The sequence below is a fragment of the Vombatus ursinus genome, unplaced genomic scaffold (assembly GCF_900497805.2).
Source record: "Vombatus ursinus unplaced genomic scaffold, bare-nosed wombat genome assembly UNPS02009173.1, whole genome shotgun sequence".
Taxonomy (NCBI): Eukaryota; Metazoa; Chordata; class Mammalia; order Diprotodontia; family Vombatidae; genus Vombatus; species Vombatus ursinus.
In genome coordinates this window covers 4256778-4271191 of record NW_020948951.1, presented here as the reverse complement: position 1 = coordinate 4271191, position 14414 = coordinate 4256778, and the positions used below count along the sequence as shown (strand labels likewise).

Here is a 14414-nt window from a genome sequence, read left to right as displayed (position 1 = left end):
CCTTCCTTCCTTCCTTCCTTCCTTCCTTCCTTCCTTCCTTCCTTCCTGCCCTCCCATGACTTGTCCATGGTCACAGAGTAAGTTTCAGAAGTAGTATTTGAACTTAGGTCTTTCTGATTCCAAGATTAGCTCTAAACCTATGACCTCCAACTCTTAACATCCTGTGAAGCTTTAATTTGCCTAATGTACTATCCAGAGATCAGAAGAACCCTAGCCAATAGAACAAGAGATCTGGTGCCAGGCTTGCCCCATGCAGTAAAGTCTCCAACAAATCAGCCCCGTCCCGAGCTTAGGAGGAGAATCTTGGAACCCCAGAACTATAGCATGTTAGGGCTAGAAGGGGCCATATCTCTCTTCCATGGTTATGGAATCTAGAGTTGGAAGGCACCACAGAGAATAGCTTGTCTATCTTCTGCATTTTACAGATGAGACAGATAATTGAGATTCAGAAAGTGGAAGAGACTTATCCAACCAAGGTTGCTCAGCTAGTAAGTGTCAGGACAGGATTCTAACCCAGGTCCCTATGACTCCATGTTCATCACTCTTTCCCCTCTTTGAGAAGAAATAGGTTGAGGTGGGGGATGGGGGAGGGCATGGGAGGGAAAGAAAGGAAATACCTGTTCACTGAAAAAAAAATTTTAAAGATAAGAAAAAGAGGAAAAACTAACTAGCAAGCATAAATTATATTTATGTCACCACAGAAATTAATATGTAGAAAATGAGAAAGTATTAAAATGTCCAAATTCACCAGTAGCCAAACCCATCACCAAGGTGCCCATTGGGCTGCCCGAGGAGATATCTGACTCTGCTTCCCACCAGCTCAAGCAGCCTCCCTGGGGCTGAGCCAGGGGTGGAGGGTAGGTGGGGGTGGGATGGCAGAGAGATATAAGACAAGGTAGATGAAACCAGGAGTGAAATAGATGTTGCTTCTTCTAACCCTGGTTCTGCTCTGTGCCCTGCAGTTCTGAGAACAGCATCAATGCAGCCATAAAGAGAAGTCTAAGAAGTTTTGAGGAAAGGAAACCGAGGCAGGAGAAACTCAACTAGACATGAGTAAACCAAGTGAGTTTATTTCTATAAAAAGCCTTTATCAGTAACTACAGATTGGGTGGGTAACGTAACTGGACCAGTTATTTCTCAAATATATTTGTCCCTGAAGCTTCTGTGGCTTGAAATAAGTTAGGGGAATCCATAAATGTTATTTTGGGGGGTTTAGAGGTTGTGATGTGGAGTGTCCTACCGAAATGAAAGAGGATTTGGGAAACTTTGGAGGGATAAGAGAAGAAATTAAGACTTTTCATTCTGAAAAAAAAATCTGCTTGTAATTCATTCATTAATTCATTCAACAAACATTTTTCAAACATCACATTAGTAGTCTTAAGCTGAACCTTAGGCCAGAGGCTCCCTTCTGATGACACGAAGGGCCTAGGAACATGTTAGAGACCTCCCCCTTATCTGGTTCCCTGACGCCAACCAAATGAAACCTGGGAACATCAGGGTCTGGAACTCTACCAAAGGGGATAGCAATTTCCCTCACAAGGGTCAAAACATACAACAGTGTTATTTACACACTAAAAGACACAGAAAGGAGTCAGAATCTAAACCCAACAGCATTGCTTCCTGTGCCTCCCATCTGCAGTTAATCACCCTCCCTCCTGTGACCTACCTGTGCAGTCCCCATAACTTATAGTATTATCCCAGATGGGGCCCAGGAAGGGGAAAGGTCAGAGTTCACACCTCCACTTATCAGTGCTCTCTACTATTCTTTGTCTTTGCTGGTGACCTGCTCTCTGGTCCTGTTAATTTTTCATTAGTTCTGTCCAATACCTAGTAGGTGTGAATTCTTCTCAGTGTTGGCCTCAGGCAGATAGGGCAGACTCTTGAGCAGCTGCTGGCTGCTGAGGGATTACACCAGGATTGGATGCTAAGGCTCTTCTTTGACCCCAAGGCATCAATTGCTTCCGCCTAGTTAGGTCTCCCTACAGAAGGTGTCATTTTTACACCTGGGTCCCATGGCCCAACCCACTGAAGAGGTCTTTTCAAGTGGTTGTGGGAATGCATCTTTCTTTTTTTCTTGAGCTGGATCACAAATAGCTTACAAGCTATTCTTTGCTCCCTCTTGTACCCCCCAACCAAGTCTTAGGGTTCAAGGAGGCGCTCTTGCTCCCTTTCCATTTGCTTTGCTACAAAAATCTTTGAGATACTTCAGGAAAATGTTCATGTAAATCTTTCCAGGTTCTGAGAATGCTCATCATTTCTTATAGTACAATAATATTCCATCACAATCATGTAACACAACTTGTTCAGCCCAGTGGATGGGCATTCCCTCAATGTCCAATTTTTTGCCATCACAAAAAGTGCTGCTATAAATATTTTTATACATATAGGTCCTTTTCCATTTTGTTTTTTATCTCTTTGGGAAACAGACCCAGTAGTGGTTTTGCTGGATCAAAGGGTATGCATAGTTTTATAGCCCTTTGGGCACAGTTCCAAATTGCTCTCCAGAATGGTTGAATCAGTTCATAACTCCACTGACAGTACATTAGTGTCTCAATTTTCCTACATCTTTTCTGTCATATTAGATAATCTGATAAGTGTGAGGTGGCACTTCAGAGTTGTTTTAATTCTCATTTCTCTAATCAATAGTGATTTAGAGCATTTTTTCACATAACTATAGATAGCTTTGATTACTTTGTCTGAAAACTACCTGTTCATATCCTTTGACCATTTGTCAGTTGGGGAGTGACTCTTTTTTTTTTTTTATAAATTTGACTCAGTTCTCTATATATTTGAGAAATGAGACCTTTATCAAAGAAACTTGTTGTAATAATTCTTTTCTGTTAAGACTGCTGTGTTTTTCTCTCCATCCTATTTCCCCCCTATTTATCCTACTCTCTCTCCTTTCACCCTGTCCACCTTAAAAGTGCTTTGCTTCTGACTGCTGCCTCCCCCAATCCACTCCCAACCCTTCTCTTATCCCCTTCCCCTCCTACTTTCCTGTAGGGTAAGATAGATTTCTATACCTGAGTGTGTATGTTATTCCCTCTTTAAGCCAATTCCAGTGACAGTAAGGTTCAAATGTTTCTCCTTCACCTTTGCCTCCACTGTAAAAGCTCTTTTGCACCTCTTTTATGTGAAATAATTTACCCCATTCTACCTCTCCCTTTCCCCTTCTCTAAGTGCTTTCCTCTTTCTCATTCCTTTTTTCTTTGATAACATCCCATCATAGTCAGCTCACACCCATGCCCTTTGTCTATGTATGCCTGTGAAACCCAGACAGTATACCAGCACCATGCCAGGAAATGGAATGGCTTCCATTTGAATTGTCTTAGGAAGATTCTGAAGATCACCTGGCAGGATAAGATACCAGACACTGAGATCCTGTCTTGAACTAAACTGCCAGGCATTCAGACTCTACTGCAGAGAATGCATCTTCGATGGTTTGGCCATGTTGTTCAAATGTCAAACGTATGCTTGCCTAAAAGACTATTTTATGGGGAACTCACACAGGGCAAGTGCTCACATGGTGATCAGAAGAAGTGATACAAAGACACTCTTAAAGTCTCTGTTAGGAACTTTGGAATTGATTGTGTGACATGGGAGACACTGGCAAAGAAATGCTTAGCATGGTGTGCCCACATCAGAGAAGGTGCTGTGCTCTATGAGCAAAGCAGAATTGAAGTAGCTCAAAAGAAACTCAAGATGTACAGATTTAAAGAATCCACCCCAAATGTTCACGTAGACTATTTGAGCCTTGCAAGCTCATATCGGTCTGATCAGCCACAGTCAGACACATTGTAACTTGACTCTAACATAGTGATGTCACATTGGTCCTCTTCAAGAAAGAAGGACAACAATCCACCTTCTAACTGCTTAATAATGATAAAGTTATTAGAAGTTACATGTATCATCTTCCCATGTAGGCATGTAAACAGTTTTACCTTATTGAATCCCTTATGATTTCTCTTTCATGTTTACCTTATTCTGCTTCTCCTGAGTCTTGTATTTGAAAATCAAATTTTCTAGTCTACTCTGGTCTTTTTGTTTAGAATGCTTGAAAGTCCTCTATTTCATCGAATATCCATTTTTTCCTCCTGAAGGATTATAATATATTTACTTATTTTCCTCCAATTGCATGTAATTTTTTTAACATTTTAACAATTTTTAACATTTGTTTTTCAAAATGTTGAGTTCCAAATTCTCTCCTTCCCTCTCACTGAGAAGGCAAACAATTTGATATAGGTTGTACATGTGCAGTCATGCAAAACATATTTCCATATTAGTTACATCGTGAAAGAAAACACAGAACAAAAAAAAACTAAGAAAAATAAAGTTTTTAAAAAAGGTATGCTTTGATCTACATTCAGACTCCATCAGTTCTCTCTGTGGTGGTGGATAACATTTTTTAATCATGTGTCTTTCAGGATTGTCTCGGATCATTGTATTGTTGAAAACAGTTAAGTCCTTCACAGTTGATCATTGTACTATATTTCTGTTACTATGTACAATATTCTTTTGGTTCTGCTCATTTTATAGTAACTTTTCTGTGGTCAGGATCCTTTTTTGTAGTTTGCTCATTTTCCAACTTATTTCTTGACTTTTAACTTTATATTAAAGCTAGGCTGTGCTCCCTGTGTTAAGTGGGCATTGTCCCAAGCTTCAAGTTTTTTAGGCAGCTAGTTCTAGGGGTCTGTAAGTTTTCAGTTCTTCTAAGGTATTTGCTACTCTCTTGGCCTGTACTCTGGTCTGTGAGCAATCCCAAGCACTCTTTTCTGCCCTGGAACCATTACCAGCGATCCTGCTCCTGTGTGGCCATAAGTTCTGGTGTGCTAGTGCTCCATCTTGCCCTAGGACTTACCCAGGACTGGGACCTAGATCCGTGTATGGGCAATGCAACAGAGTCCTGCAGCCAGTACCAGCAAAGGGACCCCTGTATTCTTCTTCTGACCAGTTGTCCAACCCCCTTATTATCTGTGGGCTGAGAGCTCCAGAGCCACTGTTGCTGATTCAGTTGCCCTCAAGGCCTGTTGCTGTCTTGTTGGGGGCAAGCCTGCTCTGGCCTGAGCTCCATTCTCACTCTGGTCGGACAGACCTTTCCTGCCAACCTCAGTTGTCTTGGGCTGGAAGATTGTTTCACCCTGTCCATTTGTGGGTTCTGACACTCCAGAATTCACTTCCAGGCCTTATTGAGAGTTCTTTGGAGGGAAATTTGGGAGCTTTCTCTCTTGTCATTTTGGATTTGTCTTCTCCATTCACCATTTCTGTGACTCCCAAGATTAGAAAAGCCTTCCTTGGCCACCACTCCCACATATATGTTGTCTTTTCCTATTAAAACGTAAGCTACCTGAAGGCAGGGATTGTCTCACTTTTGTATTTGTATACCTGGTATCTTGCACTGATCTGGCCCATAGTTGGTGTTTAATAATACTTTTTCATTCATTCATTCATATACAATCTAATCACATCTAATCTAAACATAATCTAATACAATCTAAAATCACATGAGCTTTTTGGTCGCCATTTCATAGCTGAAGGAGGTGAGCTCCCAGAAAGTGGGAAACAGAGCCAGGTGTTTCCATGGGTACTTCAGGAATGAGTGTAGTTACTTACGAATTTTGAAAAGGAAGAAAGATTGGAAAGTGTTGACCACTTATCTAATTCTCTTCATGGAGGGTAGGATCATTTATGTTGAGCTTGTTGTCTATTAGAACGCTGGAGCCTTTTCATATGGACTGTTGACCAGACACACTTGCTTTGTTCTATACTGATGGAGTTGATTTTTTGAACCAAAGTGTGAAATTTTTTCAAATACACCTGTGATCTTATCCATTTGGATGTTCCCTCCAATGATGCAGATAGCAACTTATGCGTGCCTACCAATTCTCTGTGAATCTTTTTCTTATTCTCCCAGAAGTTCAACAGACAAGACCTTGCTCAATTTCTCAAGGATACCAATAAAATACTTGGGCTGTCCTGTTGTCCCTTGTCCTCAATATATGACCAGCCCATCTTTTCTAATCATATATTTCCCTGACAACATTGTCTATTCTTGTTCTTCTCTGAATTTGTTCATTGGTTCTAGGTTCTAGGTTGATTCCTGTTCACACCCACCCTGAGCCTCTTCATTGCCCTCTGATATTAATTTTCAATTCTTTGGAGACATGTGTTCCATATTTTGCCACCATATAGCACTCCTAATATTGATATTAAAAGATGGATTTCTATTTCCATTTGACTCCAATGTCGTTAAATGAATTTCGCAATTTCTTGAAGGCAATCCAATCCACTGTCCTCCTCTTGATCAATTCTGGGTCCAACTCATTATTCATTCTTATACTGTCTATGCTGGTGTATATAGTAATGGACAAACTCTATAAGTTGACCTTTCTACTGCATATTATAATCTAGGGTAATAGACATCTTTTCATCCATTTGGTCTATTCTGTGTGAATGGTCATGCCAAATTTTTAAAAAATGGCTATTGATCTCTTTCGGGAAGATTTGCAGGGTTCAAGAGCTTGATACAATCAGTCAGTCATTCAGTAAGCATTTACTAAGTGCTTATTACGTGCAAAGCACTGTAGCACCTGGATTACAAAAAAAAAAAAAGCAAAAGTCAGTTCCTTCTCTCAAGGAGCTCACAGTCTAATGGTAAAGATAACATGTAAACAACTATGTACAAATAAAATATACAGGATAAATTGAAAATGATCAACAGAGGGAAGGCATTAACATTAAGGAAGACTGGGAAAGGCTTCTTATAGAAGGTAAGATTTTAGCTGCAACTTAGAGGGAGCCAGGGGAGCCAGGAGGTAGAGTTCAGGAGAGAGAGCATTCCAGGCATGGAGGACAACCAATGAAGGTACCTGGATTTGGGGGATGGAGTGTCTTGTCTGAAGATCAGCAAGGAGGTCAATGTTACTGGATTGCAGAGTAGGGGTGGGGAGTAAGGTGTCCAAAGACTGGAAAGGTAGGAAGGGACTGGGTAACAAAAGGCTTTAAAGGCCACACAGTGGGTTTTATAGTTGATCCTGGGGGTAATAAGGAGTCAATGGAGTTTATTGAATGGCGGGGAAGAGGAATGATATGAGCAGACACAGTTTAGGAATATCCCTTTGACAGCTGAGCAGAGAATGGGCTAGAGAGACTTGAGGCACGGAGACCAACCAATAGGCAATTGTAATAGGTGGGTGAGGTGATGAGGGCCTGTGATGGGTGGTGGCAGTGTCAGAGGAAAGATGGGCCTATATGAAAGATGTTTTGAAGGTACCATTGACAGGACTCGGCTACTGATTGAACATGGAGGGTGAGAGATAGTGAAGAGTTAAGGATGACACCCAGATTTCAAGCCTGCGTGACTGGGAGGATGGTAGTGCTCGCCATAATAGTAGGGAAATAATGAGGAAAGGAGGGCTTGGGGAGACAGATAATGAATCAATTTTGGACATGTTGAGTTTAAGACATCTACGGGACATTGAATTCAATAGGGTCAGTGGTCAGTTGGAGGTGGGAGTCTGGAGGTTAGGAAAGAGGTTAGGGCTGGATAAGTAGATCTGAGCATCATCAACATAGAGATGATAATTAAATATATAGGAGTGGATGAGGTCACCAAGTGAAATAGTATAGAAGGAGAAGAGAAGAGAAGAGGGCCCAGGATTGAGCCTTGGGGATACCTGTGGTTAGGGGGCTTGACCTGAATAAAGATCCAGGAAAGGAGACTGCATGGTAGGGAGAGAACCAGGATAGAATAGTGTCACAAAAGTCAGCCTTAAATCTGGCCTCAGACCAAACACTTGACACTTACTAGCTGTGTGACCCTGGGCAAGTCACTTAACCCCAATTGCCTAAAAAAAAAATTTTTTTTAAAAAAGCCAGCCTACTGTCATTTGCAAATTGGACATTTACTTTATTTAAACTTCTATATAAAATTGTTCTCATCAGTGTTGATTTCTGTTCCTCATTATCCATTTTCATCATAAATTACTTATTCAAATAATTTAGAATTAAGTTCTTTCAATTGCATGCCATATATTTTCTCATTTTTTTTTCTGCTAGCTTTCAACTAATTCTGATCTTTGCTCTAACGTGGTCTGGCTGTCCTTGGTCAGCTGATTCAGATTGACTGCCTACTTCAATAGCACATCTTTTCCCATCTTCTGAATATGCTCAATCCCGTCTTTTGTGTGTGATTGTTCATTGCTTGCCACGTCTAGTGCATGCCAGTTTTGTTCTTGAAGAAAGTATTTGTGAGATAAAGGCTTGAGTTTTTAGTGTAATCTCTACATCTAGCCTCCCTCCTTCCTTCTTCCTAACCCATACTTTGTGATATATTTCTCACCATTTTCACTTATTTTCCATCATTACATTGAAATTACTGAATATCAGAGTGTATGTTAATTTAATGTGGAGAGTGTTTTCAGTTTCTGAAGGCTTACTAGAATTTTTCAACTTCTTCATGTGGGGGCATAAGCTGAATTTTTATGATGATATTTTGCAAATATTTATTGTAAGCAGTGCAATACAAGATGACGAACTGTCTTATGATGTGATATTTCTTTTTTGCTTTCAGTGTGTGATAAATACACCACCCCTTCTGACTCCTTTCTTTGCTTTTCCATTGGAGTATCTGTGAGCCACCCTACTACTTGGCTCCAATTTCCTTTTTTCTTTTGGTTTCATTTATAGCAAGAATGTCAGGATTGATATGACTCATTCTTCTCCTACAGTATGTCAACTTGTTGCCCACTGCTCACCGTTACAGCTACAGTACCATGACAGCCAAGCCAATGTTTACAAATGGTCTAAAATCTTTTTGATTCCTAGAACTGTCTTGTCCCTTTTCCCATCAGATTCTTAGAACTCTCTTGTACCCTTTTCCATCATTCTGACACCATTGCATCAAAAGTAGAAGGGGACCACACAGGGTTGAGGGCTATTGTGTATTTTTCTTTATTTCATGGGTTGCCACAGTGAAAAAAAATATTCAACAAGTGGCTAGATTCCTGGGCATGAACCATTCCATCTAACTAAGTTGGTCCTTAGAAAGTAGACTCGGTTTTTGTCAGGCCTATATTCCCTATTAAATTTTATGTTATTAGATATGATCAATTATTCTAACCCCTATAGATCTTTTTGGATGCTGACTCTGTCATCCAACAATTTAGCAGTCCATTACAGTACCTTATGTTTTTCATAAAAATGCTAGGGCTGAGGTCAGAGTCCTAGAGTGTTCCTTCCACCAAAACATTCACCTATTATTAATTACTCTCCCGGTTTAGTCCTTCAATGGGTTTTAAATCTATCTAATTTTGTACTATTATCTACCTAGAACATTTCCATCTTTTCTTTTCTTTTATATTTTTTTCTTTTTTAGGCAATTGGGGTTAAGTGACTTGCCCAGGTCACACTGCTAGTAAGTGTCAAATGTTTGGTTTGAGGCCGGATTTGAACTCAGGTCCTCCTGACTTCAGAGCCGATGCTCTATCCACTGTGCCACCTAGCTGCCCCTCATTTCCATCTTTTCCACAAGGATAGCATAAGAGATTGTCAAATACCTTACTAAAATCTAGCTACATTGTTGACTGTGTTCTCCTAATCTGTCCAGTCTCATTATACATTACTCACTTTCCTGCAATTTAAAGTACAGCCAAGGGGCAGCTAGGTGGTACAGTGGATAGAGCATCAGCTCTGAAGTCAGGAGGACCTGAGTTCAAATTCGACCTCAGACCAAAACACTTGACACTTACTAGCTGTGTGACCCTGGGCAGGTCACTTAACCCCAATTGCCTTAAAAAAAAAAAAGTACAGCCAAAGTGGCCTGGGAGAAGATGAAGAGAATTTCTTTTCTGGGAAGACATCAACAGTTAACTGTGACCAAAAAACCACGTTTGTAAGAATTAACTGATATCTCTGAGAATGTCTGGAAAGACAATGTGAGAGGACTGAGTTAACTCATTCTGTGGAGGAAACCTTCTGAGATGCTTTAGCTGCTCACAAACCCTTTCTATAATAATATGCAAGGGCAAACGGGGCACATTTGCCAACACTCAGAATTTCACGCGTCTCCTACTGTCCTGTTAATAGCTTGAGGCACAAGAGCGATACCAGCCACCAGGTGGTGCTCCAAGCTCAAACCACCTAAAGTCACATTGAGCAAGTATCCAAGCAACTCCTAGGTTCATCTTGCACTGTTCTCTACCCAGTAGGCATGCACCGAATCCAACTCCTTCCCCTGCTCCCGTTTCCTTTCCCAATCAATCAGCAGCCGTTTATTAAGAGCCTTTTATGTGCTGGGCCCTATGGCCAAGGATTTTGGCTTTACAAAAATGAACCCCCTACCCTCAAGGAGTGATATGAAGAAAATAATGGAGCTTATTTCGTGGTTGGTTGGAGGATCAAATGAAATCCATAAAGTGCTTTGCAAACTTTGAAGTGATATATAAATGCTAATTATTGTTATTAGTCTATAGGGTAAGACAATATATGTGTATAAGTGTATATACAAGATCATTTTGAGGGAATGCTTTGTAGTGTGGGAGTGGGGGTGGTGGGGACATTAATTAGGGAAGTCCCTATGTAGAACATAGTACTTGAGCTGAGCTTTGAAGAAAAACAAGGACTCTGGAGAGATGGACGTGAGGAAGGAGTGCAGCATTATTAGCATAGGGGAGAGTCTATGCAAAAGTACAGAGAGTGGAGTTGGAGGAGCATATGTGAGGAAAGCAAGGTGGCCACCTTGGCTTGACTGCAGAGTTATTGAAGGGGGTGAGCATGTAAAATAAGGCTAGAAAGGTATTTTGGAGCCAGGTTGTGAAGAGCTTTAAATGACAAGCGGAAGAGTCTGTATTTGCTCCTAGAGGTGATAGGGAGCCACCGGAGTTCACTGAGTGAGGGAATGATATGGTTATACCTATAGGTGCTATGGGAACACTATTTTAGCAGCTTGTATGGAAAGTAAATTGGAGAAGTGACCTGAGGCAAGAAGACCAACCAGGAGGCCATTGAACTACTCCAGGCAAGAGGTGATGAGGGCTAGATAAGGAGGGGCATTTTTGAGGTCGTTTTTTTGTTGAGTCCAGCTAATGTTAGCTTGCCCTTGGACATTCAGCAAGGACGTCCAGCAGATTTCTCTCTCTTCTCCACCCCCAACAGCCATGACAGTTATAAGCACATGGTATCAAGAGCATTCACGTATTCAGGTGAGTCTGAGACCAGACCCCCAAGTCCGCAGCTGCCTCTTCTGCCCTGTGTTCCTTTCCCTAACCATAGGTGGCTAAACAGCAATCCAGAGAGGTGGATGGCTCCAGCCTTTTTGGCTTCTGTTTGAGTTTGAGTGATCCGGGTGTTTGCCTAGGGAAGAGGTGGTTTCCATAAATGCTTCACAGAGGAGAAAAGTACCATTGCCAGGATGCTCCTTCAACTGACAGGACTCAAGAACCATGGAGGACTAGGCATTTTCTCTGATCCTCACTACTTCTCAAACTTCTCTAAAATATTAATTATATATCATAGATAAAGAAATTTCGGCTTTCTCCACAGTTTAGTACACCAAGAACCCAAACAAGGCAAAAACTCAATGAATTAACAACAGAGGTTAATAATCCCTAACCCCTAAAGAGAAATAATTGGCAAAAAAAAAATAATAAAACATGAATACATGGTGATGGGTCTCACCGAAGAAACAATAGAGAGGATAACTGACTGAGGATGTAAATACATGGAAGGGAAGGACAATTTGGAAGAAAAAAAAGCAAAAAGCAGTAACATTAACAGAAAATATAATCTTCATGGAGCAAAACATACTGATATCAAGCCCAAGAAATTTAAGGATTACAAGTCACCCAGAAGAACACAGTAAGTTAAAAAAAAAGCAAGAAATAATACAAAATAATTGCTTAGAATGTTTAATCACAGAAAACAAAGTCCTAATTGAAAAAAATCCATCAATAATCTCTAGAAAAGAAAACAAAAACAAAAATACTTATATTTGCAAACTCCAAGACATATAGTGGTTCCATTGAGAAAGAACGTGATAAGGAGAAAGACCATCAAATATGAAGGAAAGGAAATTTGAATAAAACGAGACTATTATGCACCCACCAGAAAACACAGGAAGAAATAGAATAATGTGTTCCAAAGCTCAAGATGTAACCCAGTGTGATGGACCTTACAAATCTGAGTCCGGATATAAATGAAAAAAAAAAATGGACGGTCAGTTAAAAAAAAAAAAAAGAAAAAAAAAGAGGCGTTCAGACCATTCCTAGAAAGAAAATTAGACCTGAAGAAATTATTTAGCTGATACTATAAGCAAACTGGGAGATCAAGGAATAGTTCATCTATCAGATTTATGGAGAACAGAAGAATTCATGACCAAACAGGAGATAGAGAACATTATGAAAGGCAAAATGGATAATTTTAATTACATTAAATTGAAAAGTTTTTGCACAAACAAAGCCAATGCAACCAAGATTAGAAGGAAAGTAGAAAACTGGGAAAGAATTTTTACAACCAGTGTCTCTGATAAGGGCCTCATGTCTAAAATATATAGAGAATTAAGTCAAATTCATAAGAATACAAGTCATTTCCCAATTGATAAATGGTCAAAGGATATGAACAGTCAGTTCTCAGATGAAGAAATTAAAGCCATCTATAGTCATATGAAAAAATGCTCTAAATCACTATGGATTAGAGAAATGCAAATCAAAACAACTCTGAGGTACCACATCACACCTATCAGATTGGCCAACATGACAAAAAAGGAAAATGATAAATGTTGGAGAAGATGTGGGAAAATTGGAACACTAATGCATTGTTGGTAGAGTTGTGAAATGATCCAACCATTTTGGAGAACAATTTGGAACTATGCCCAAAGGGCTATAAAAATGTGCATACCCTTTGACCCAGCAATAACATTTCTAGGACTGTATCCCAAAGAGATCATACAAATGGGAAAAGGACCCACATGTACAAAAATATTTATAGCAGCTCTTTTAATGGTGGCCAAAAATTGGAAATTGAGGGGATGCCCATCAATTGGGGAATGGCTGAGTAAGTTGTGGTATATGAATGTAATGGAATACAATTGTGCTATAAGAAATGATGAGCAGGGGGTGGCACAGTGGATAGAGCTCCAGCCCTGGAGTCAGGAGGGCCTGAGTCTAAATCTGGCCTCAGACACATAATACTCACTGGCTGTGTGACCCTGGGCAAGTCACTTAACCCCAACTGTCTCACCAAAAAGCTAAAAAAAATAAAAAAATTTAAAAAAATGATGAGCAGGCAGACTTCAGAAAAACCTGGAAAGACTTGTATGGACTGATGCTGAATGAAGTAAGCAGAACCAAGAGAACATTGTACACAGTAACAGCCACATTGTGCGATGACTAAAGTTGATAGACTTAACCCTTCTCAACAATGCAAGGATCTAAGACATCTCCAAAGGTCTCATGATGGAAAATGCTATCCACATCCAAAGAAAGAGTTTGAATGCAGATCGAAGCATACTATTTGCTATTTTTTCTTCTGTTTTGTTTTGTTTTCTCTTTCTTGTGGTTCCTCCTATTGGTTCTAATTCTTCCTTACAATATCACTAATGTGAAAATATGTTTAATAGGAATGTATATGTATAGCCTATATCAGATTGCGCACTGTCTTGGGGAGGGAGGTGGAGAGAGTGGGGAGAAAAATTTTAAACTCAAAAGCTTATGGAAGTGATTGTTGATAAATCAAAATAAATTAATAAAAAAAAATTCCTTGCAGAAAAAAGGCTTTAAAAAAAAAGAAAGAAATTATTTACTTCTCAAACACTACAGACAATAGAAATACAAGAAGGGTGAACAAATATAGCAGCCAACAACAACAAAATAGCATCAGACAGATCATTAAGAGATTTTTTTTCTCAATGAGGAGACAGGAAGGAAAGCCGGGCTCAAATCAAAGTGATACCGGAGAGAAATGGGCTTGAAATATGGTGGACTAAAGCCTGCAACACCTTGCCTAAGGGTGGACCAATGGTTTTGTGGGACTAAATTACAGAATGTGAAGGTGAATAAAGGGGTAAAGGGAGGATGAATATAGAGGGAAATATGAGATGTGTGCCCTAATCAAGTCAATGGCTAACGGCAAAGGGAAAGTAACTTCTGTAGTCTCCTGGGAAAAAGAGAGCTTACAGGAGAATGAGAGAAAGGGGGAGAAAAAGGGAGGGAATCTTGCTTAAGTTATGGGCTGGATTCACTCGCTCAACCGTTGATAAATATTCCTATAGGAGAAGAAAGAAATAAATAGTTATCCTCTCCCTGACCACTACTTTGGAAGGGGACCTGTATGCATGTTTTAGCCCCACCACCCCAATTCATTTAATTTTTAGAAGTTTACCTGGAGCTGTTTTTTTTTAACATCACAGACATTTCCTAGTA

The 14414-nt window shown here is 40.0% G+C and overlaps 1 protein-coding gene across 2 annotated transcripts in view; it reads left to right on the top strand.

Moving 5' to 3' along the window:
- Positions 1-977: 977 nt before the first annotated feature.
- The window catches only part of LOC114035005 (long-chain-fatty-acid--CoA ligase ACSBG2-like), an 86174-nt gene continuing 72737 nt past the window's right edge, over positions 978-14414 (top strand). For both annotated transcript variants that reach the window (XM_027850921.1, XM_027850920.1), the window contains exon 1: positions 978-1062. In XM_027850921.1, coding sequence (XP_027706722.1) covers positions 1050-1062 — 13 coding nt within the window. In that variant the 5' untranslated portion in view covers positions 978-1049. The remainder of the gene's footprint in view (positions 1063-14414) is intronic.